This window comes from Sinohyriopsis cumingii, chromosome 15 (assembly GCF_028554795.1).
Source record: "Sinohyriopsis cumingii isolate HCF-2022 chromosome 15, ASM2855479v2, whole genome shotgun sequence".
Lineage (NCBI taxonomy): Eukaryota > Metazoa > Mollusca > Bivalvia > Unionida > Unionidae > Sinohyriopsis > Sinohyriopsis cumingii.
The window spans coordinates 105,829,783-105,854,254 of NC_142975.1; the positions used below are offsets into that span (position 1 = coordinate 105,829,783).

Sequence of the window (24,472 nt, forward strand, 5' to 3'; positions counted from 1 at the left end):
TCCTTTTCTGGCATGTAATCAGGAATGGAATCTTACTGGATACGCCGCATTAAAACATTGAAACCAAGCGGTTTAAATCAAGAAGACTAGAAAAAGACAGCCATGCACAAATGCAATTATCTTTTGCAGCCGACACATGTTCGTTTAAATAATTTCTTAAATATGCTTAATAGCATACAATTACTACCATAACAATGAAATATCCGGGATATAATTTGCACTTACATACATTTACATAAAACAACATATGCCGCTATTGTTCATCGACTTTTAGGTCAAACAAATATTTTTCAACAACCACAACAGGGTGAAATAAACTAGCTGAGACATAAAACATTTGAAGGTTTAATTCATGTATGAACAGCCATGTAAAGTTTTGCAAACCCAACGCTTTTGTGTTGTATGTGCTTGTTTTGTATATGTTTAGTATTTGCCTTTGAAAAAGAATCATGAACAGTCGAAAGCCATTTGAATTTTCCCGATTAGTCGTTTTATTATTTGTCTGTAAACGCCACAAACGTGACAGGTAAGGACAGCTATTAATACCATAGCATTTTGTCATGCAATGGTTGGTTGGTTTTGCATACAGTAGCAAGACGGAGTTCTTGAGCAAGTACGATCATCATTGCCGAGGATACGCTAAATTTAAGGGATTTATGGATATTCTGTAAGTATTATAAAACTACGTGTGTTCAGTATAGCACCACACAGGTACATATTCATATTTTCTTTCTTAAAAATGTGCGTGAACTGTTGTTGAGTCACAGTATGGAATAACCTTGTACAGGATGTGCAATCATACTCGTATCAAGATCACTAAACGCTCTCATAGTTGATACATCCGTAATGGAATTCAGTTTTAAAATCTAGGAGACTGAATGTGAAAGAGATGAATATTTTCAGACGTTCCTCTATTAAAAGGCAGTTAAATCATGCAGATGTAAAATGATGTACAGGACAATTTGACCATTTTCAATGAGCGCGATTATAAGGAAACGCATCAAGTGAACGATCCATTAATTGCAACAACGACTAGTACTCAATCTACAGTGTTTGCGCCTTCAAATTCCCATCTCCAGCATTTACACTCAACTCCCAGAACACAAACCCACATTCATTTGTCCAGTTATTGATATTATTAACTTCTCGGAGATGAATTGATACCTATGTGATGATAAGAAACCTCTAACAATTACATGTTGTGAATATACATTACCATGGTCGTGCATTTATCTCTCTCTCTCTTTCAACAAGATCATGTACTTCTCACTTTCGGTCTCTATTATATTTCAAAGTAATTCATGGCAGACTAGATCAGTTACATGAGAGTATAACACAATTATTTAATTAATACCGCTCGGTGAACACTCTTGAATATTTTACATGCAAAACAATATTTTTAAAACAGCGAAACTTTGTGCAGCGGTACAATGTGTATGGTGTGCCTTTGTGTACCGGTACAATGTGTACGGTGTGCCTTTGTGTACCGGTACAATGTGTACGGTGTGCCTTTGTGTACCGGTACAACGTGTACGGTGTGCCTTTGTGTACCGGTACAACGTGTACGGTGTGCCTTTGTGTACCGGTACAACGTGTACGGTGTGCCTTTGTGCAGCGGTACAGTGTGTAGACTAATTTCCTTTTACAAACTCTTCACGCAACAAATGTTGAATGCGACCTTTTGGACATTTTATTTTATGAAGCAACTAATATCGATACAATAATGTATACTAATTAAATTGCATTCATTCACATGTCATTGATAAGATTAGATATTTTTGGCTATTTGTTTTTTTTTTTTTTTTTTGCAGCCCGGTCCTCGCGACAATATTGTGTTAGGTTAACAAATCTGTTTCTTTGGAGTCAGTAACACCGAAACTCAATCTTCTACAACCGAGACATGGCAGCAGGAGGACAAAAAGTGGTTGCATGCAGTTTGGTCGATATTGGATCTCTCAGGCTAGAAAACAGTACGTAGTTAATGGGTTACCTATAACAATTCCATACAAATATTACAATTTGTATGGTCTATTTTCTTGTTTGTTTTTAGGTTGGTTGTTTTTGCGTTTATTGTTTGGTTTTTTGACTGTACTGAATATTTGTAAAGTCCGAAATGAACAGAACAGAAAAACATTTATTAATACAACTAAATAACAGGCCAGTAGTAGTAGTGGTAGCAGTAGTAGTAGTAGCAGTAGTAGTAGTAGTTGTTGTTGTAACAACAACAACCATGCTACGACGATGAGAATGAGGTAACCACGAATATCATAAAGTATTTTGTATATTATCTTGGAATTATTGATTGTATGACATTTATACAACATCACTCTTACCCCCTTGTGGTCAAAACTCTAAGAGCGTTTACACCCAGTGTATTATCACTGACCTACTTTAACTTTACAATTGGAATTCAATGACATTGCACACATACATGCATGCATGCATACATACATACATACATACATACATACATACATACATAGGACAAATTACCACACTATCGTTAACTATTTTTATCTTGTTCTATATTGTTTTAATGATTACTGTTCAAATGTCCGACTAAAGGTAGAGTTCATTTGATATCTTCACCTTATTCGAATATTGAACGGATCTAAAATTTTGTGCTTGCTGGTTCCATGTGATATATTTTGTAAGTCCGTCGGGTATAAATAATAATAATAATAATAATAATAATAATCATCATCATCATCATCATACGATATAACACAACGACTACGATAGTGTATGTGGTGGTGGTAACAGTTATGAAACAAAATTAGTATGCCCAGTCAGAAATTGAAACAAACACTGCTCAAAACCTATTTGAAATTTATGGTAAAATATCTAAGAGTGTTAGCACAATATAGGCTTACATCTGTAGGGTTATTGCGCCTCCAATCTGTATGCATAGCCTAACTGGTGAATTAGGTGATGATGGACAATGCACATATAGTACCACACGCATGTACCACACTAGCCTTTGAAGGACACACGGTACTAAGTATACGGAAGAACTGTAAACAAGACAAAATTATATTGATGCAATTTTAGTATTTTTACAGGCTTGACTTAGGAGTATTCAATAATGAAAGTAGCACCTGATTCATTTGGTGCAGAATCAATAACATGTGTTTCATGCACATGTAGATTTAAAAAATGCCGCGGGTCATAGGGCGTTCTCCACACAGAAGCTTGCACCAAGGATAGCTGTGCATGGAGAAATATAAGTCTGATCATCAGCGCCCAGAAAAGTTAAGTTATTGAATTTTGAATATGATGGTGTTTCCATATGTTTACTATGGGAGTTGAATTAGTACCATGAGTTCTGAAAATGATAGCGTGATAGTTTCCACATACAAGCAGTAACCACAATATCGTTACTGATAATAACAATACTAAAAAGAAAGCGACAGTGATTGTGATAGCATCACGACTGTGGTGATGGTGAAAATTATGACAGTGGCCTATTGTTTAAAATCAAGTGTATATAAATTATTTTTATGTTTATACAGCCGATGTTCACCCCTTTGGTATTTGTGTGCATAAGGACATGCTAGTGATCACAGACTACGATGCGTGGAATGTCCAGCTGTACAGACGCAGGGACGGAATGCTACTGGCCACATCAGATAAACTGGATTCGCGTCCGTTTAGTATATGTTTTATTAACGACGAGGAAATATGCGTGACAATGAGGAATGGTACGATAGAAATCATGTCAGTAAGAGACATGGGTGTAATAGCAAGGGTCAGACAGCTGCGTGTAAACAAAGTATTCCAGTCATGCCAAGGAATTGCTCGATTAAAGGAAAATGTTGTTGTCTGTGGTATCAATAGAGACACCATATACTGGTGTATTGTGTCCCTTAATAATGAACCTATTGGTAACATTCACAGGATCTGTAAAGGAAGACTTAGTAACCTGACAACAAAGGAAAACAATATTTATATCTCGTGTGATAATAGTCATGATGATCCAACTGAGAGTGGTGTATATGGATATGATATTCGCAATCCCGATAAGCATACAGTTTTATACAAACACGATGATCTGAACTTTCCCAAAGGTATAACCGTGGACTCAGCGGGATATGTATTTGTGTGTAACTTCTTCCCACCATGTATTCATCATCTGTCAGAAAAATGCGAGCTGCTGACCATATACAGGAAGAGGATACCAATACATCAACCCTTCAATATATTCTGGGACAATGGAATTATATATGCCACACACGTAATGGGCATGGAACACTGCTGGGAGAATTTGGTCACTAGATACAAAGCAACATATTCTAACGAACAAGGTAAATATCATATTTTAATAACAGCAAGTTTTAGATCACATGACTATTTTCCTATTCGAATATTTAATACTAATATACATTAAGCAAACGTTTAGTTCTTGTTTATTAAGTATTTTGTACCCTAGTTAACATCACAAAATATAGATGTAAACTATCAATCGTCTACAACGTATTACACCAGGTCAGCGCAGTACATATATTTTCTACAATGCGGCTCTTTCACTGAGACATCGCAGCATTAAAAATTGACTTTGGTTTGTCACAAGCATTGAGAGCCATCATCTAGAAATGTCAGCGTAATTTAACTGACTTTGTAGCAAGCATCACTTGATGTGCTTGTATACTTATCTTGCAATGCATCTCCAAGCCAATAAAATAAATTGCACAGTCAACATATGCTCAAGTTGAAGAAGATTATTAAAGTGCCAATGGTTTCATGAACTCGCATTGATGAAAGATACTTTGTTTCTTTCCAGAGTTTAACGTTTGTGAGACATATTTGAATAAACGTTTTTTTCTTCGCAAACCCGACTGGAAAGTCATTTAGACTAGGTGTGGGCCAGATCTAAATTGAATTTTATTCTGGTCATAGGTCTCATTGAAATTATGTATGTACAAAATTACATTGCGTAATGGCCAATATAGGTACATAAGCCGCAAAACCAACATATCAACCATCCTGCCAACCTTTTCTGAAGTTAAATAACATGTTATGTACAGATGTAGTTAGAAAACACACTCATGTCCTTAAGGTAGGTCATTATGACGTTAATGTTGTAGTTAAATTTATTTTGCGTCCCTTTAATAGTTTTAACAATGACTTTGCTATGAAAGTGTGATTTAACAGTGTATATGAAAGAGGCATGAATAATATAACCACATGTTACTTTTGAACAAATTTTCTTCTCATATTATCATTTTGCAGACATAGTTTACTGTAGTCTTTAGTTACTATTGATGTTAATTATTAACTCATTAAATTCAATGTCTTGGATGTCTGATTCTATTGATAATGATATTATGATTTTCTTATGTAGCAGATCACAAAGTTCCAGAACTGACAGATGAACTCAGGCAGTCGTTCATTGAGGAAGCACCTACAGAAAAGGAAACTGTACGTACTACATACATGATTCATGTATCCCACCCCGGTTTACCAACCTCGGTATCGGACACTCGCGTCTGATCTTACAGCCATCACAATCCATAACTTGTTATATCTTTTTGTATTCATGATAAACAATTATTGACGTTCAAGCATTTAAATCCACGAATAAGAGTATATAACAGAACAGAGGAGATGTTGGTAGTTTTCACTATCATTGAGATATGTTTAAAATATGGGAGGAAGTTAATGAAGACATAATGGGACCATTTGAACACAATAAGCGTAACTGAAGTGTATTTTGTTGATATTTCGTAGACTTTTTAGCCTTTATTGGTGGTAGGCCAGAAGAGCTCATGGGTTGACTGTTATTTCTTATGATATGTCTGTTCATCTATTAACATACCTTTCTTATCGTTACTCTTCTTAAAAATACAAGAATACATTTCTTCAAAGCACTAGTTGATTCCGAATGAAAATAGTGTCGCTTAAGCCTCCGTTATGACCGCCACATTATCCATCTTGAAAATAATGTTATTGCTACTCGTGTTGAATGGGTGGTTATATAAGCATAGAATATTTACTGAAACACTTCTAACGATGTCTGGTTGGTCCTAAATGAAAGTGAAAGTCACTCATGTCATCTAGGCAGCCGTTTTTACGTCATCTAGGCAGCCATTTTGAAGATATTTTGAGTGTCACCTCTCCAAAGTGAAATGTCATTTCGACGTGGATATTTGCACCCGAAGGCTTTAGCATGTCCTAAAGGAAAATGGTACGATATCTGGCCTACAATATGGCCATGCAGTTATATACGAACACAACTTCAAATAAATGTATTTGCTAGCTTTCTACATGATCATTTTAATATAGTGCTAACCCCTGATTTTTAGACACACCTACTGCTACATCAGGAAATAATTTGAATCATGTTAATAGTTGAAGGAAATTGTCTTTGCATCTTTATGTACTGAGACCTTAACTAGATTCGAATACCAGTATTTCAAGTATTCCATTGTGACTTTCTTCACGAAATTTATTTTAACTCTTTTACTATATCATTGTAGTGTCTTAGACGCCTATTCTAGAGAACTGTTCATCTCTGGTTCTAATGAAACATCGTGGAATTTAAGTAACTGGCTTATGCTTCTAAATATTGTTAAAATATACATTCACACAGATATCTATAATTTATTTAGGTACATTCTTCAATCCTGTTGTTCAGAATGTAGTTTTATACATTTAATAAATCCTGTATGATATTTCTTCTCATCTTCATTTTCTTAATAAAATAGGACGAAAACTTGCGTTGACAATAATATTTTCTAAAAATTCTATATATGCAATTTGTATAAAATCTGCTGGTCATAGACCATAAAATATTAGGGGATGTTCTATTAACACTATTTCATCGTCCATTCGTTTACTAGCACACTTTGGCTGTCACTGCTCATCATGATATCTTTAGAACACTGCCATGAAACTTTGCACACATTTATTTATCCCATGGTCTAGATGATAATGCCTTAATAATGAGCTGCTCGCAAGTCTAATTTGCTACCACATGGATGATCATATAAACATGTAGCATGTGGTCTACACTAATAAGATTTATGTGTAATGTAGTTGGCTATAAATGAAGCTGAAAACCTTCATCGTTCTATTCACCCTGTATAAATAATCAGTACGATAAGTGGTGTTTATAGAAAGACTTCTAATTAGGTCCACTTCTTTCTTAACGAAAATGGTACCTATATGAAAATTAATGTATCCAACTCAACAGCTAATGTGGAACGCGTGCTCTCACCGACGAATATCAGAGCTGGTTACAACATTCTGAAGTTAAAAGGACGAAATGACCTTGCCTTGTCCTGAAATATTTTCGAATAATTGATCATCAGACCTGTTGAGATATTCTTGAGCATTTCCTTCCATAATTTGTCTTAATATTTCACAGCGGCTACAGGGAAGATTCCGAATTTCATATGAAGATGGGGATGTCGTCTATTTGAAACCTGGAGAGGTACGTATACTTTTTTGAACATGTATTAGTAGTTCACATACATACGGTAATTCTTATTTTGAATGTCCTTGAACCAGTATACAGGTGTATTTATTATGTCAAGCATATTGAATGCGCTGTACTTAATATGCTGGGGTATTTTACCATGCAGATTGGATAAGGTGTACACATTATAATAGGCTGTGTTACCAAGCTTATTGAATTTGTTGTAAATATAGTATAAAGTTTCATAATATTAAACCATTTTATAATTGGTTCTTTTTTAAAAGAATGCTATCAAAAGTTACTAGTTTTGCATGCTTAACTGGCTTGATCTGGAATTCGATGCAGCCGTTCAGTCCGTATTTCTCTATCACACCCATTTTATAACTATTTGCTTGTCTTCAGACGTCAGAGCGTCGGGTTTCAGGCACAGTGAATTCAACGTTTATAAATCACAAATCGTTTAAAATTCCATTTCGTAAAGCTAAACCTATTTCAAACATATACAAGAATGGGAATGTAATATATACAAAATGGCATTCGATTTTTGCTTTTCAGGTCAGGGGAAATAACTCGTAATATAGCTTATGAATTTGTCTAGCAGCAGAGAGGGCGAACAGACCATAGAATTCCGACAAACAAATAAAACAAACAAAATAAAATCATTTGTAGAAAGGTCCAGATTATTATAAATAAACGTTTCATTGAGATGTTTTATTTTTTGTTGAAACCAACACCATCAATAAAACCTTAGTTCGAAAAGGTAGCTGAAAAATAAAGTACTCTACGTGTTTATTTATTTTTTTGTTTAATTACTTGACGACCAACGTTGGTAGGAGCCCTCTCTGCTGCTATTAATTAAAAGATTTTATCAAGACCCACACGATATCTTGTTCTTGGATCATGTAGATTTATTGTTATAAATCCATGCGGAGTAGCTTGCGCTCGTGAGAAGAAATTTCTGAATTTAATTATATCCATGTCACCACCACACCAAGTTTGATGAATATTTCGCAGCGTGTGTGTGTCTACACCATTAAACACAACTAAAATGTTGCAGTTGTCTCTAATCACCTTCGGAATTTGTGTATATCGTTGAGTAACATAGATCACATCTGTATTTTATGTCTACCTCGGGAAAATATTCTGGCTGGATTTGATTGTTTATCTAGCATCACATCGTCGTATACAACCAAATTATTAATAAATCCGTCTAAAACATCTACGGATGGTGCTTCATCAATATCGGTTAGAAACTCTATAACATCATTAACTCCATCCAGTAATCTTGCGTTTTCATTGAAATCTTTAAGTAAATCATAACATCGTTGATCATCAGCGGATGGTGCTAGTAAATATAATTTATCCCATTTCAACCATCTCAATATCAAATTAAGTAATAACTGCGTCTTACCCGATCCAGATGGTCCTATGATAATCATTCTGATGGAATTTGGTAACGCAGGGTGGTGTTTAACTGGCTCCCGTTTTCTTGTTACTGAGAAATCAGTTATATCCATATATAAATAATATGAGTTTATATTGCTTACGCTATAGAGTTAAAACTCCAACTACTGATTTAGCTACGGTTACAACAAAAAATAAAAAAATAGCTTATGGTGGAAAATGTTCTGTATGCGGCAGGAAGAAATTTTCGTTTTTACCTAATAGGCGCGGTGGTGATATTGCTAATTTGATGTCAAAGTTTCCAGGTACTCCATGGGCTAAATACAGCGGAGAAAAACATCTACCAGGATATAATTATTGCGGTCCTGGTACCAGACTTGATATCAGGCTCGATAATCAAGATCAACCAAAACCAGGCGAGGAACCAGTAAACGCTATTGATCGAGCTTGTCACGCTCATGATGTTGCGTATAAAAGTAAAAATCTACAAGATAGGCATATTGCAGAGGTGAAATTAATTCACGCGCTAGATTCTATAAAAAATAAAAATATCAAAGAAAAATTAGCTAATTGGTTAGTAAGATCCGCGATGAAAAGTAAATTAGCGTTTGGGGCTGGTAATTAATAATGGAATTAATTTATTATTCACCAAGAGGATACTGGAGAGGCAAAGCAGCAATTGGTAAACTTGCTGATGCAGCAGCGGTTAAACATTCTACTGCTAAAACGTGGTTATCCAAACAAGCAATATGGCAAATTTATCTACCAACACCGAAACGCATTCAGTACGCTTATTTCGATGTTAGTGTTCCTAATGAAGTTCATCAGGCTGATATTCTGTTTTTACCACATGATACTGTACGTAGAAAAACATACAAATACGCGTTAACCGTAGTTGATGTTGCAAGTAGGTATAGAGAGGCAGAACCGCTATCAACGAAAACATCATCTGAAGTAGCCGATGCGTTTGAACGAATTTATCAACGAGGACCATTACGATGGCCACAATTATTACAGGTTGATCCTGGTAAGGAATTTCTTGGTCCAGTATCATCGCTGATGAAAAAACATAATACCAAAATACGACGAGGGCATACTGCAGTTCATCGTGATCAGGCAATTGTTGAGCGATTTAATCGAACACTCGCTGAGCGGTTATTTGGATATCAATACGCGAAGGAATTTATTCAAGATAAAAGATCTCGCGAATGGGTTGCAAGATTATCAAGCGTGATAGCTGCATTAAATAATGAGATTACACGAACAACCAACATGAAACCCATTAATGCAATTACAAAAAAAAATATACCAACACAACGAAAAGATGTTGAAAAACAAAAAATATTGGGTGATGTTACAGTCAGATATTTATATGAACCGGGTGAACTTGAAGGTGGTAAAAAAGAGCGACTGATCCTATTTGGAGTGTTACCACACACAAAATATCCACCGTGACAAGATCCTCAGGTAGACCTGCAATCTACAGACTAGATTCGGCTGCTCCTCAACGTGGATTGACACGTGAACAACTACAAATAATCCCCGAGGATACACAACTACCCGATCACTTAACTAGCGCGAAGGGTGCCAGCACCCCGACGTCGATTACACTCGAGACAGGTCAACATGGTATTTTCTCGTGTATGACCGCGACTATTATCTTTTCTATCTACGGTAAATTGTCTTGAATCATTATTCGAATACCTCCACAGCATTATACAATTGCAACTTGTGCAATGATTATGCTGCTGCTGTTTTAACTCAATAATAAATTCAACATCAAGATCAAAGTCACGTTTATTTTTTTTATCAGATTGTTTGTATCCGATTATTTTTTTTCCTATTATATCATCATAGATGATGGTATATTTATCAACGATTTCAGGAATTATAATTCTACGTAATTGAGATATTTTTCTGACCCTCGATACTGCTAAATAGACTAAATTTGACCACTCGATGCGATCGTCCACAATCCAGACTCGTGTGTCAGAAATAGTTAATCCCTGAGACGAGTGGATTGTCATAGCGTATCCCAACACCCATGGAGATTTGTCAGCGCGTAATGCATCTTCGACCACACTGATATCAACGGCGACAATATCATTTAATACGAGATTCTGTTTCTCAGTCTGTCCTGGAATATCAACATTAATATTCTGTGTTCTTGTATCCGATGGTCTATAACACAACGGAACAGGAAATTCTGAGTATTTTTCTTTATGTAGTTGAAATAACTGCTGTTGTAAAGCGTCTCTGATTATTTTTCTGCTTGCTACTATCAAATCGTTGGGTCTCCATAAATTTAAAAAATCACTCATTGAGGTCTCTGACATCACTCCATGTATTATTTCACACTGAATTTTGTTTGATTGTAATCTGATTAATTTTTTAAATTCCTTTAAATTTGTATCGAGAGCTCTATGATCATCATCTATTTCTTCGTAATAGTCAACGAAATTTTTTAACCAATCATGTGGAGATGGTCCAACAAAAGGCGGCTGTTGACCTTGATCGCCACACATTATTATAGCGGTATTTTTCGTCAACAACCAATCAAGAAACATTTTTAATGTATCCAATGACACCGTACATATCTCGTCCCAAATAATTATTTTAGGTATATATTTTTCTCCCATTCGTTCAGGAGTCCATGTATCCCCGCGCCACCGAAAGAAACTATGATACGTGCACGATTGTACTTGCCGTTGTTTCATCTCGCGTGCAAGTCTATGTGTGGGTGTCAGCACGATCATATCTGAATTTCTAAAAACATTAATTGCTCGAGTCGTTTTGCCGCATCCACCAGGTCCATTGAGATGTACTGTCTTATATCTAGTTATTGGATCACTCAATGATGGCGCTTTCGACATTTCTGATATTGTATTACCCTCACGATAAAAATCTCTCATTGGAACATCTGCTGATTCTGTGTAATTGTGTAATATTTCTTTTTTTATCCTCCACGAACCCCATCGTTCATCATTACTTGTAAATTTCATAACAGATTCTAAATATTTACTCGAAATATAAAACGAATCTGTTGCGACTCTGACTGCGGTCTCAGGAAATCTATTAATCATCGATAATAAATTTATAGAAACATAAGCCAGCATGGAAGATCTTAGATGAGTATACTGTGGGGAGACGTCATTTATGTAACTAACGATCGTACCCAATTTTGTTCCGTCGGATAAATAAACACTTTCTCGATTTACAAATATATTTCTCGCTGTTGTATCAGCGATTATAAAATCGTACTCAGCATCATCTAAAATTAATCGTGCGTGATGTCTTTTATGATCATATGCACCACCTTGAGTAAATTTACCTATAATTTTTCTACCGAGATCTTTTGCGGTTTTGAGTTTAATCTCGAGAATTTTAGGAGCTTCTTTGATAATATCATCTTCGGAAACATCAGGACATTTTTCCTTAAACTCGCTAATAACTTCATCGAGATTGATAGAATCTGGCATGGGCAACCAAACTTCGGTCTGCGCGTGATATGATATAATCCCCTCACTGACCACCAACGATGTCAGTATCGCACAATCTAGCATATATCGTAATAAAACTATAGGTGCCCAACGTTTTTCACAAAAATGTCTGCCAAACCAAACATAACAAATCTTGTGAAGATTTTCGTTAAACTCGAATGATTCAACACAAGCAAATCCAGTCAGATCAAAATCAGGTAATGGTCCATTAATTGCTACTCGCGTCATCTCGTTTGTGGGGTGACCAAATCTTTTAAAGTATACAGAACAATCTCCGTATCCTAGAAAACTTCCTGGATAACATGCAACCATATCAACCGAAATAACATCATTGTAATTATATTTGGTATTCCACAATCCGCCGTGTCCATATTCGACGCAACTTGCGCGCACATCTTCAAGTAAATCAAATCGTGTTGGTTTCCATGAATTTCTTTCTCTGGCGAAATGAGCCGCAACAGATGGAACGGTAAAGCAATTAGTTAGTAATTTGTCAGTATTTTCGGCGAAAAACTTTTCCGCGAGATTTTTCATCTCGTCGTGGAGAGATTCTGTTCGATATATTTCACCATTTGGTCTAACAAACTGATCAAATTCACCTTCCTCATTACTTTTAAATAACCATACCGATAGAGGATCGTTTTTACTTATTTCGTTAATAAAATCAAACATACTATCTGAGGGGTAAAATCTAACAGTTCGATCACGTGGAAATATTGTTTCTGCGCTAGTCCATGCATGCACGTTATGATCAATAATATTTATTGAAACTCCTTTCGATTTATATTTAGATTCGTACAGTACCTCTCCCGTAATTGTTGATACTGCTATTGGAAATTTTAATATTTTTCCTAGTTCAGCAACATCTTTTATTGTAGCACCGGTATCCTTAACTGAATCAGCACATGAGTTTATTTTTTTACGTCTTAAATCAGTTAATCCGTTTCCACGCATCGCGTTTGTAAAGTGCTCTATTACTCGTTCGGCTACACAATTTATTTTTGAAAATTTCATGGGTGTCAGTTTATCAACGTTGGGATTTTTATTTATCTCATAGATTCCATAAATAACCGCTGTTACAGGATACGCTCGCTCATAATACGGTTTATCAATACCCGTCAATAGACCCGGTCTGGAATTTTTACTTAATATGACAGTTTTATTATTACCAAGGACAGGATCATATTTGTCACGGATAATCCAACTACCTGTTTCTGTTAATGCAATAAATTTTACTTTGAAGAAATATTTTTGATTGCCCTCGTATTCAGTGATGTAGTTAATGATAGTTGCCGCTCGCTTGTCATTCATTGTGGCGTCCTTGACAGTATTGTGAATAATCTTGAACGTTGACCATGTATGAGATGCACCATCCTTGTAAAATTCTTTCTTGGCGTCGTGAATTTTCGAGATCAAACTTTTATTTTTCGGATCAACCAGATCTCGTACTGGTAAGTCTGGAGATAATCTGTCGAGGTTGAATTTATATTTAGCAGGCCTAGTTTGGGATAATTTCTCAAACTCGTTCATATAATTAAAACAAATATTTAAATAAAAAATATTATATATACAATGTCTCAATGCAGATGGTTGATGATCGGTTCAGTAAATCGATGCAACAAATCCTGTAGAGGTGAATTTTTATGGATGCACTTACAGGGCATACGACGAGGAAGTCTAGGACCAATACCGTGTCTGCTGTGTGGTATTGGGGTGCGAGACAAAACAGAATTATGTGGAACGTGCGGTGGAAAACGGTTCAGAGAGCTTAAAAGATATTATGACAAAAAAAATAATAATGGTGAAAACGCTATAAAATCCGTGGAGGATTATATATCAAGATTTCAGACAAACAATGATTTAAACAAATAATATTATTGTATAAATGGAGCAAAATATATTTGTCCCATATCCTGTCATTAAGAATTACGAATCAGATCGTAATGGCATGATTAGAAATTGCATGTTGAAGAGACCGGTTGGTACTGTTGATAATACTGGCTATCTTAGATTTACTGTTGGGAAGAAAAGATATCTTTGTCATCGATTTACGTACGAGTGTTTCTTCGGAGTTATCAAAGATGGTCTTGTGATCGGTCATATTGACGGGGATCCTCAGAACAATAGTTTATCCAATCTGAGGGTTGTCACGCAAAGTCAGAACTCTGCACGTGGTAATACTGGAAGATGTAAGACAGTTTCTAGAAGGATGATCAAGACTACAAACACAGAAACTGGCGAAGAAATTATATTTCGTTCGATATGTTCTGCTGCGAAAAACTTTAATATTCACCCATATTCAGTACAAAAAGTAGCAGAAAATATATATAAAACTGCTTTCTCAAAAAATATAAACAGAAAATTACATTCCAATATCAATAATTATCATCACTACCTTAAATTATATTATTAATTGAGGAGACCCAGTCCTGTATAATCGTATACTACTGAACTTTTGATTATACAAAAGGGAGATTACTTTGTAATATATAGTTTTCTTCGTAGATTTCTGATTTTTTATGATCGTAATTAGTCAGTTTAACTAATTACGTCGTAATTAATTACTCGTAGAAGTATATTTATGGTTTTTAAATATATAAACGTATTTTCCCATCAAACAACATAGCGGATCCATTACGAGAAATCAGGGCAATTTTACAACCGCTGTTATTGATCCGCAGGTAGCTGTATATGCTGCATTTACAATCAGCTTAGAAACCGTTGTTATGGTGCACAGGTGTATTTCACAATCCGTTATTGATTTCGCAGGTTTGTATTTGCAGTCTGTTACGAAAAACGCTGTTATAATACAGATATATTCAGAAACCGTTATTTTAATGCAGAAACAGTCATTTAAATGCAGAAAGTATTATTATTCAGAAACCGTTATTTTAGTGCAAATATATTGAAATTAGTTCCTTTTCAATGATTATTAGCTATATATTAACTTCCGAAACATATGTTTGTAACAAGATTCGATGGCTCAATCGGTATCGTATTGGACTGTGACGCTCGCGGTCCAGGATCGAATGCCCATGGCTGACAAGTGGTCGGTGGTGTACGCATAATTGTGATTTTTATAATAATTGGGGAGCCGCAAAACCCCCGCTCAGCCAAACTTAACCACCATATCGACCGGTGGTTGATACATATTTTCGTATCACCCACGGGATTGATTATTGTGGGTGGGGTTTTGCTGAGCGTATATGTTTGTATTGTCCTTTATTCATTTCATAATATATGTTGTGCCGTCCCATGCATAATCTGAGCTCGCTAATACACTCGATAGGGGCTCCTCATTTATAATCTGAGCTCGCTAAGACACTCGAATAGGGGCTCTTCATTCATTGTATATGTTGTGCCGCCCTTGAAACATCCCGACGAACTCGCTAAACACTCGATAGGGGTTCTATAGGGATATTTTTCTTTTTATTTTAAGATTTATATATTATATAATGAACAATGAAAATATCAAAGACATTATTTCTGCTATCAAAAAACTAGAAGAAAACGGAATTAATATATCTGATGAACTAAATCCTGAAAAAATAATATCTGATTTTGAAACGTTAGAAGAGCTTAAGAATGAAAATAAGTACGTTTTATCATCTCAATATAGGTTCATAAAGCGGATTCAGGCAGCTATTTTTCAGTCACTGGCTATGGTGAGCGATGAATTTGTTCCTCTTTCTGTCGCAGTAGAAAAGGTCAGATCGGGATTATCCAGCGAGTACGAAACGAATAAAACAATCAGTACCCGCATAAGATACATAAGAAAAATTATGTCAGCAGGTAACGACCAAAGCAACCCTGTCTGAATTATTATTTATTTATTCTGGGATTATATTGATTTATTCTGAGATTATTATTTATTCTCAAATATTATATTTTTTCTGAGATTATATTTATTCTGAAATATTTTATTTATTCTGAAATATTTTATTTTTTTCTGAAATATTTTATTTTTTTCTGAAATTGATGGGCTAGAATCATGCAAATTTATAATTTTGATGGGCTAGAATCATGCAGACCAATCAAATTCATAATTCTGAAGGGTTAGTTGGTACTCAGATTTATTATTTATTTTGAATTATCATTATTTTTTCTGAATTATTATTATTTATTTTGAATTATTATTATTTTTTCTGAATTATTATTATTTATTCTGAATTATTATTATTTTTTCTGAATTTGATGGGTTAGAATCATACAAACCAATCAAATTTATGACTCTGATGGGTTAGTTTGGTACTCATATTTATGTAACATGATCAAATTTATGACTGATGGGTTAGATTTATTATTATTTATTCTGAATTTCAGTGAATTGTCTATTAGATCGTCGGGTAAAGTTGCCTGATTCTCTAATTGATTTTAATTGAATAAAATATCAAAACCAGTAAAAATTACAAAAAATCAGTAAAATTGGCTCAAATATCAGTAAATTTAGCTCAAATATCAGTAAAATTAGCTCAAAAATATGTAATTTTTTACTGATTTACTGGTTTTTACTGGTTTTGATATTTTATTCAATTAAAATCAATTAGAGAATCAGGCAACTTTACCCGACAATCTAATAGACAAAATCACCCAAGATGGGTAAAATACCCCTCAAAAACACGAAATTTGTTGATTTTTCACTGAAATTCAGAAAAAAATAAAATATTTCTGATAAAATGAAATAAAATAAAATAAAATATTTCTGATAAAATAGAATAACATAAAATAAAATAAAATATTTCTGATAAAATAAAATATTTCTGATAAAATAAAATAAAATAAAATAAAATATTTCTGATCCACTCCTTATTTTATTTATTCTGGAATATTATTTTTTTAAGTTGATCGACTTTAATACAGAAATGTGCATAATTTAGAATCTGATCTCTGCTACAAATGATCTCGATAATATGTTTTTGACGGAGCTCATCTAACTGTTCTTGTGTTAATAAGAAATCCTCACTTCCGTATTTATCAGAAACTAAATTAACGTTAAATTGTTCTGTATTTTGTGAAAACGCTGTTCTGATGGCATTTTCAGGTTCTTCTTTGTCATGTATAAAAACCCTCACGTGCTGGTACATTATATAATATTTACTTGATTAATTAAGATTTCACATACAGATTTATCACAAGCTCTTCTCCACGTATGTCAATTAAGCGATTAAGGTGGTCTGTGAGCTTAAAATTTATTCGTGTTAACATATTATTGTGACACCGCAGATACACATGATTAGTTGGTTCTTGCACGATTAAACTTCCAGGGGAAACTTGTGGTGTAAATGTATATAAAATATATCCTTGTTGAGCCTGATTTGATTTACCGGGATCTATTTGATAGCTGCCATCGACTACGTCACAAACCGGATTGACCACGATCGTGTTGGTTATATTAACGATTCCCGGAGAAACGTGTCTGCCGCCGCCATGTGGATCATTATTATATCTTAAAACAGCTGAAGGTGGTGGCAGTTTTCTCCACGCATCGAGTATTTTAGGAACGTTTTCGTTGATAAGATCATTGAGATTTTTTTTAACTCAGTTGTGTCAAATTCTGGTAATGTAAAATTTAATAATTCCTCGGTGGGTTTTTTTGTACTGATTGGTAAATAGATCATTAAAAGAATAATTTAATCTTACACCTGTTAATTTACCTCCAAATGTAAGTGTTGTGACCGATCTACCAACAGTTACTGCATTAGCATCACGAAAATCTGATATAACTTTATTTAAATGTTGTATTGACTCAATTATTTGTTGTTTTACATCATCGCTGTAAAATTGTGTAATACTAGAAAATAAATACTGTAAAATTTTAAATCGAGCTTGATATTCATCCTTAAATTTTTTACTTATTGACTCAATTACTTCTTTGGTAATTATTTTATTGGAAATTTCATAATTAAAAATAATTCTACCAACGTGATCATTAGCGGAGTTTCCATTAAGATAATTTAATCCGCTTGCATGATTACTCACATTCGTAAGAAAATCATTTAATTTTGGTTCTGGTGGTCCTTCATACACTGGCGGAACATCCGGCCAACCTAGTACGGATCTTATCGTGGATTGATAAATATCAACGACGTAATCGGGAGAATGTATCTCAACCGTCGAGGATAGCGTCGGTTCATGAACGTTAATTTATATTTTTGCTTCTTTTCCGGTTATTGATTTTATTCTACGCTGAAATTCCTCATTGATATCTTCAATCTCATAACTACCAGTGGGTATTCCAACATCTATCCAGTCAGGAGTACCATCTGGTTTGTTCTTGTTAGCAAATACGAACGAATTATTTGCTGGTGTACCATGAAATGATTTTGATCTGATATTTGGCCAGCTGTAATATACCCGTAATTGAGCTAACGCTATTTCTTTTACTGGAATTGCAGTAGGAAAATTGATACTAAATTCAGGATCAGATGAACTTACCGAGATCATCGTTATCTTTGGCGGAGTTGTGTTAGTCACGATCTGCTCGAGTAATTCTGTCGTTATTAATACTTGTATATTTAATACCGATACCTTCGTCATATATTTTAGTCATCATTGAAAACTCGAAATCAGATATAATTCCATCACTGAGACTCGCTCATAACAACGAGGATAATTTCGAGTACGCTACCGTCGCTGTGTGTAATTGTATTATGTGATCGGATAATTTTTCGTTCGTGCAAGTACATATTTTTTTTGCGATGATATTAAGCACACCTGCAATCGTTGTTGCTGCTGAAATACAAATAGTTACGGCTACTGGTGCCATCATTATCACCGCTGATAATATAACACCGGTTCCAGCAACAACAGCGGATACTGAATAAACAATCACATCAACGATAACTAATCGTCGTCGATATTTTTTTACCTTTACTGTATATTGTTCGACTTGATCTTTTAGCGCCGCCTGCCATTCACGCGCTTGATTGTACCTGTATTGTGCACCATCCATATATTTTTATGCAGTAACCAATTGAGGTGTTTCAGCTACAAATTCCAAACACCACCAGTAAGATGTTGCGGTTAATTTCTTATCAGCTGCTTCCAGAATAAATATTTCTTCAGTTCCGCTATTTAATAAAACAGATACAACCCCGGAAAACCTATCCGTTGAATGACGCCATGGAAACTTTGTAAATATCTCAAATCGCGCAGCACTGAACACAGACAGCCTGTACACGCCAGTGACTGTTGCGGTATATTTGATAGTTTTATTTTGCTGCGACCATGTTGCAAATCCCGATGATACAGTGTATACGATGTTTGTGATATGTCCGGGAGTTATTCCGGTTGGAATTTTAATCAAACTGGTTTTGTTAACGATCTCAGGAATCACCGCTACGATGTCTTGCTGTGTTCGTTTGATCGTGTCTAGGTTAGTTTTGATATCAGAAAGTTTCATGTCAATGGTGTGCGGAGTGCCGAAGAACTCATCTACAGATTCATCGGTTTTTTGAAAGTTTCTTCGAAGTCTTGTAAAAGCGGCCACGTGAACATCATACTCAACCCGCAGCGTGGATAGTTTTCCATCCACGTTTTCGACGTATTTTTTTGTTGCTGCGTCTTCGTCGGATGTTGGATCTCTTAAAACTACTATTTTATTTCCGTTCATGCTGAGTTCACCTGTCATTGTGTCGCCTGTGTTTTTCACGCGATTAGCAACGCTTCTTGCAATTTCATCTCTGATGGTTGTAAATGATATACTTGAATGATATACTTGAATCTCTGATTTTGCCGCTGTCAGTAAACACGGGAATATTATTTGTAACTGTACCGAGTACTCGTCGAACTATATCATTCCATCTGATGTTGCTCGTTTTTAGTTTACAATATCGATCTTGAAAAATAACAACCTCATCTGGATCAACTCCATCCAGGTTCATGATATCAGCAAGTTCATCTTTAGTCGCATACTTAGACAGATCAACATCGCCGGATGTTCTCTTAACGCGTGAGGATCTTCTTCCGTAAATATCAACCATTATAATAAGACCTGTTGTTTAAAACGCTTTACGCGCAACGAATCGGTTACTTGTATAATCATGCACGATTTTATGTGGCGGTTTGGATGATTTTGATGTAGCGTTAAGTACATTAATTACTTCACGGCCACATATTGGCGGATCTGTCATTGTTTGTGTGGGTAGCGTTGAATACCAAACTTTTGAACCGAAGGTTCTTGCGTGGAGTGGTGCGACATACTTGATAAATTCAACGGGTGGAGCTAACCCGTATGAATCAAAATAAACGATTCCACGTGGATCAACCGCGTATGATACCCAATGAGTACCGGGTCCTGAATTCGAGTCTAGGTTAATAATACCTGTTTCAAGTTTGTTTGGTCGGTCCGGCAATTGATCTCGCATAAAAACACCTCTAAAGGCTTTTATTTTTAATCGTTTAGCAGCATCAAGTAAATCAAAATTTGATGCTGGATTATCTAACGTGGAAGCCTCAGACCTCCCACCCAGCGAGATCCGGATAATCTTAGGCCCTTTTTTTTTTGTTATATCGTCCACCAGTAATTTTATCAAAAACTTTTTTACCCGCCGCTCCAGCAGCACCTAACGCAACTGCTTTTGCTACGGCTGGAGCAGCAGCAGCTATTAACGCTGGAATAGCCGCAAGAAGTGGAAATATACCACCCGTTTTAACCATGTCTTTGATGGCGCTCAGAGAAAGATAAAATTGAACTCCAGTTTTTAATTCTATTGCTTTATTGAAATATTTAATCTGATTATTTGTCAACGATAATTTGTTTGGACGACCACTAATCTGATCTCGTTTTAGTGATATTTTAGTTCCGCATTTGTTGGCGTTTTTTGATTGAAGCTTTTTTACCTGACCAGGAGTCAGAGTAACATTAACATGACTATACGACATTTTTATATAAAATATATTTTTCTAAATAACACGATTAAATATTTTCCACCGGTGCATCAACGACTCTCATTCGACCATTACCACCTTCAAGTAACATGGCTTTATCGCTAAGGATGACCGCGATTGCTCTATAATCAACACCACCTGTATTCAATGTTGCTTTAAGATGTATATCAACGACAGATTGTTTTGATAGATCAAGATGCTCCAATGAAAAATAATAAATCGGATATAGTTTTGAAAAATCTAGTTGTATATTTGCAATCCAGTATCAACATTTTGATCACGTCCCATGAATGACATTAAACGATGATATGCACGTCCTATACGATTCTGTTCATAATTTAGTTGTATATTTTCTGTTGGTTCTTGTTGTCCGTTTATCCGCAAAGAAATATCTGTGACACCTAGTTTATCAAATATCATGTGAGAGCGAGTTTGATCACCTAATCGATTAGTTTCCTGAAACGCAATAAAAATATGACGCGGTGCAGAAACACCCTGTTGTGATGCTATATGCCATGTAAACTGATTGTTAACGTTAGTTTGCATACTGTCTGTGCTTGTTGTTAACCATGACAATAAGGATTTACCACCAGTGTCCATGAAAGAAATTAATTTTTGTTCTACTGCGATCGTTGGAGTCATTACCGGCATCCACAGTGAAAGTTTCGATAATATTACTTTACCAACATCACCAAGAGGTCTCCACAGAGCATCGTTATCATCACCCTTTCTTACAAGAACTACCGTGTGTCTAGCTCAAAAAATAACCTTTTTAAAATTTCTACAATATCCAAAAATATGCGATAGTGGAATTGCACACGAGAATCTTCTATTGTCTCCTAGCAACATATTTCTACGTGCTACAAATCCCAAGTTGAAATTATCATTAGAACCACGAACCACTGGCCACACATCAGCATCCGCGTTATCGGCAAAATTTCTTGGTCGTCCTATATTATACGGATCGCTTTCAGGGTGACCAGTATTATCTTTTACAAACATCATTGTAGGACCTGCTGATCTTGTATAATCATCAGAATATCTTGCTAATCCTATTATTGTTTTAGCAACGTCTACATCTTTCTGAATCGATTCGATATTTTTTCCATCGATCATATAAGTGGCGCTATCAAACAGTGCCATGATCCCGTTGTTGACAAAACCAATTTTTACTGCATCTGCATAATTAGTATCATCCGTTTTTATAATTGTACCTTCTACCTCAAGAAAAGCCTCAGCGGGTAAAAAGTATCTACTTGTGTCATGAACTTGTAGTTCAATTCTTCCACGTTGATTTGGTATTCGTGCTTCATAAGAATAAAACTGATAATCACGTACCGATTCATCTTTAAGGACAGGTGCCTCCATATCAAATGCTGTGTCTGATTCACGCTTAAACATTTTATTATAATTATTTTCGTTTAACATGTTGATTATCGCGTTCGGGAAATTCCACTCCCTGATATCAAACTTGAAATATTATTCCCTGGTTCACTGAGTCTTTGATCTACTATCAAATTTCTTTCTGCTTCTTCAGATATCGCCGCTAGTTTTTGATTTGCAGCCTGATTTATTATTCTGCTGACATCTGCTGGCATAATTTCAGTACTTGGTAATTTTACTGGTGGTTGTGATTTTCGTCGCAATAATCGTGCTAGTCTTTCTTTGATCGCCGAGAACGCCTTATCAGCAACGTTGACAATTGCACTATGAGCTTTATCACGAACAATATCAATGGCTTTCATCGATAATTGTTTTGCAACGGGTGCTACTTTTGGAGCTATCCTTGTAAATAATCCCTGAATAACATCACCAAGTCCATCTCCGTAAGTAGATCTGTAGATTGGTAATCGTGAGTTTACCGCTCTGACCTGTACAGGTTTGCGATGATTATTATGTATGATCATCTTATTTTTATTTACCATTTATTTAACAACTAGTCATCAACAAGTTCATCGATAAGTTCTCGGTAAACGCCGATATCCATGATACCACCTTGAAATAATCGCCGATAAATATCAGATGCTTCATTAATTATTTCTGGTGAATTATTTCCGGCACGTTTTCCTCCTATGAGAACCTCTAACCGTGACACATCATTAATGATATTATCAGGACATAAACCAGATCCTGTTTTAGGTTCATCTTGAGGTGTTTTAAATACTGGTGGTTGCATTACCGGAGAAAGTACTTCAGTGGTGAACGGGGAGTCACTTTTTCGAAATCCACGTGGTGATTCTACCGGTGAATATGTCATTGCCGGCGCAGAAATTTTTTTACGTTGTGAAGGTGGAGGAAGCTGATACTGGGAGAGTTGTTCTTGTTGTTTCAGTCTCTCTCTATAAAGTCTTTTTACTTCTTCATTAATAATTTCATCTTTTTGACCTCTAGCTTGTTTTTTGTTGTAATATACGCGATATATATATCTAATAAGATTATCATCATTTACTTTTTCATGACGGGGTTTTAAAATACTAGATTTATTAAATATGCTATTTAATATTACCTCGGGTAATTGTTCTTCTTTAGTATTTCTAATTTCTTCAACAACCCCCTTCCTAAATTTTGCAATCAATTCTACGTTTTTTTCTACTAGTTCGGGTTCAGGTGTATGTTCTTTTTGCACGTCGGCGACTTCAGTACGAAGTTTTCCAATTTCTTCAAGTATTTCCTCATCAAAAGTTGGAGGTTGAGCCGCAGCTATATCAACTGGAAGATCTCGTAAAATCTTCTTTGTTTGTTTAGTTCTTCTTGCTATTTTTTCGGTTTGTTCTGCTGTTTGTTTTGATACCAGAAGAAGATCCTCTTTGATGACTGTTGTAACTTTCTCAGTAGCTGCAGTGACGGGCTTTAATGTCTTCTTCGTACTCAACTTGTGCTTCTTGTTGCGCTTGTAGATTTTTTCTAAATGAATCTCGCACAGGAAGAAATTTTTTAATTGCTTCTAATCGTTCTCGTGCTATTCTTGCAGTATGAGATTCTGGATGTATCATTATTTTGATATAACAATCTTTTAATTAATAGCAGCAGAGAGGGCGCCTACCAACGTTGGTCGTCCAGTAATTAAACAAAAAAATAAATAAACACGTAGAGTACTTTATTTTTCAGCTACCTTTTCGAACTAGGGTTTTATTGATGGGGTTGGTTTCAACAAAAAATAAAACATCTCAATGAAACGTTTATTTGTGAAAATCTGGACCTTTCTACGAGATGATTTTATTTTGTTTGTTTTATTTGTTTGTCGGAATTCTACGGTCTGTTC

The 24,472-nt window shown here is 35.3% G+C and overlaps 1 protein-coding gene across 2 annotated transcripts in view; it reads left to right on the top strand.

The window, feature by feature from the left end:
• Positions 1-398: 398 nt before the first annotated feature.
• Positions 399-24,472, top strand: part of LOC149782424 (uncharacterized) — a 54,270-nt gene continuing 30,196 nt past the window's right edge. Inside the window, exons 1-5 of one of the 2 annotated variants that reach the window (XM_089933825.1) lie at positions 399-667; positions 1,812-1,970; positions 3,513-4,304; positions 5,345-5,418; positions 7,367-7,432. In XM_089933825.1, coding sequence (XP_089789951.1) covers positions 1,901-1,970; positions 3,513-4,304; positions 5,345-5,418; positions 7,367-7,432 — 1,002 coding nt within the window. In that variant the 5' untranslated portion in view covers positions 399-667; positions 1,812-1,900. Of the gene's footprint in view, positions 668-1,811; positions 1,971-3,512; positions 4,305-5,341; positions 5,419-7,366; positions 7,433-24,472 lie in introns of both variants that reach the window. The other variant, XM_089933824.1, reaches the window with a different exon arrangement.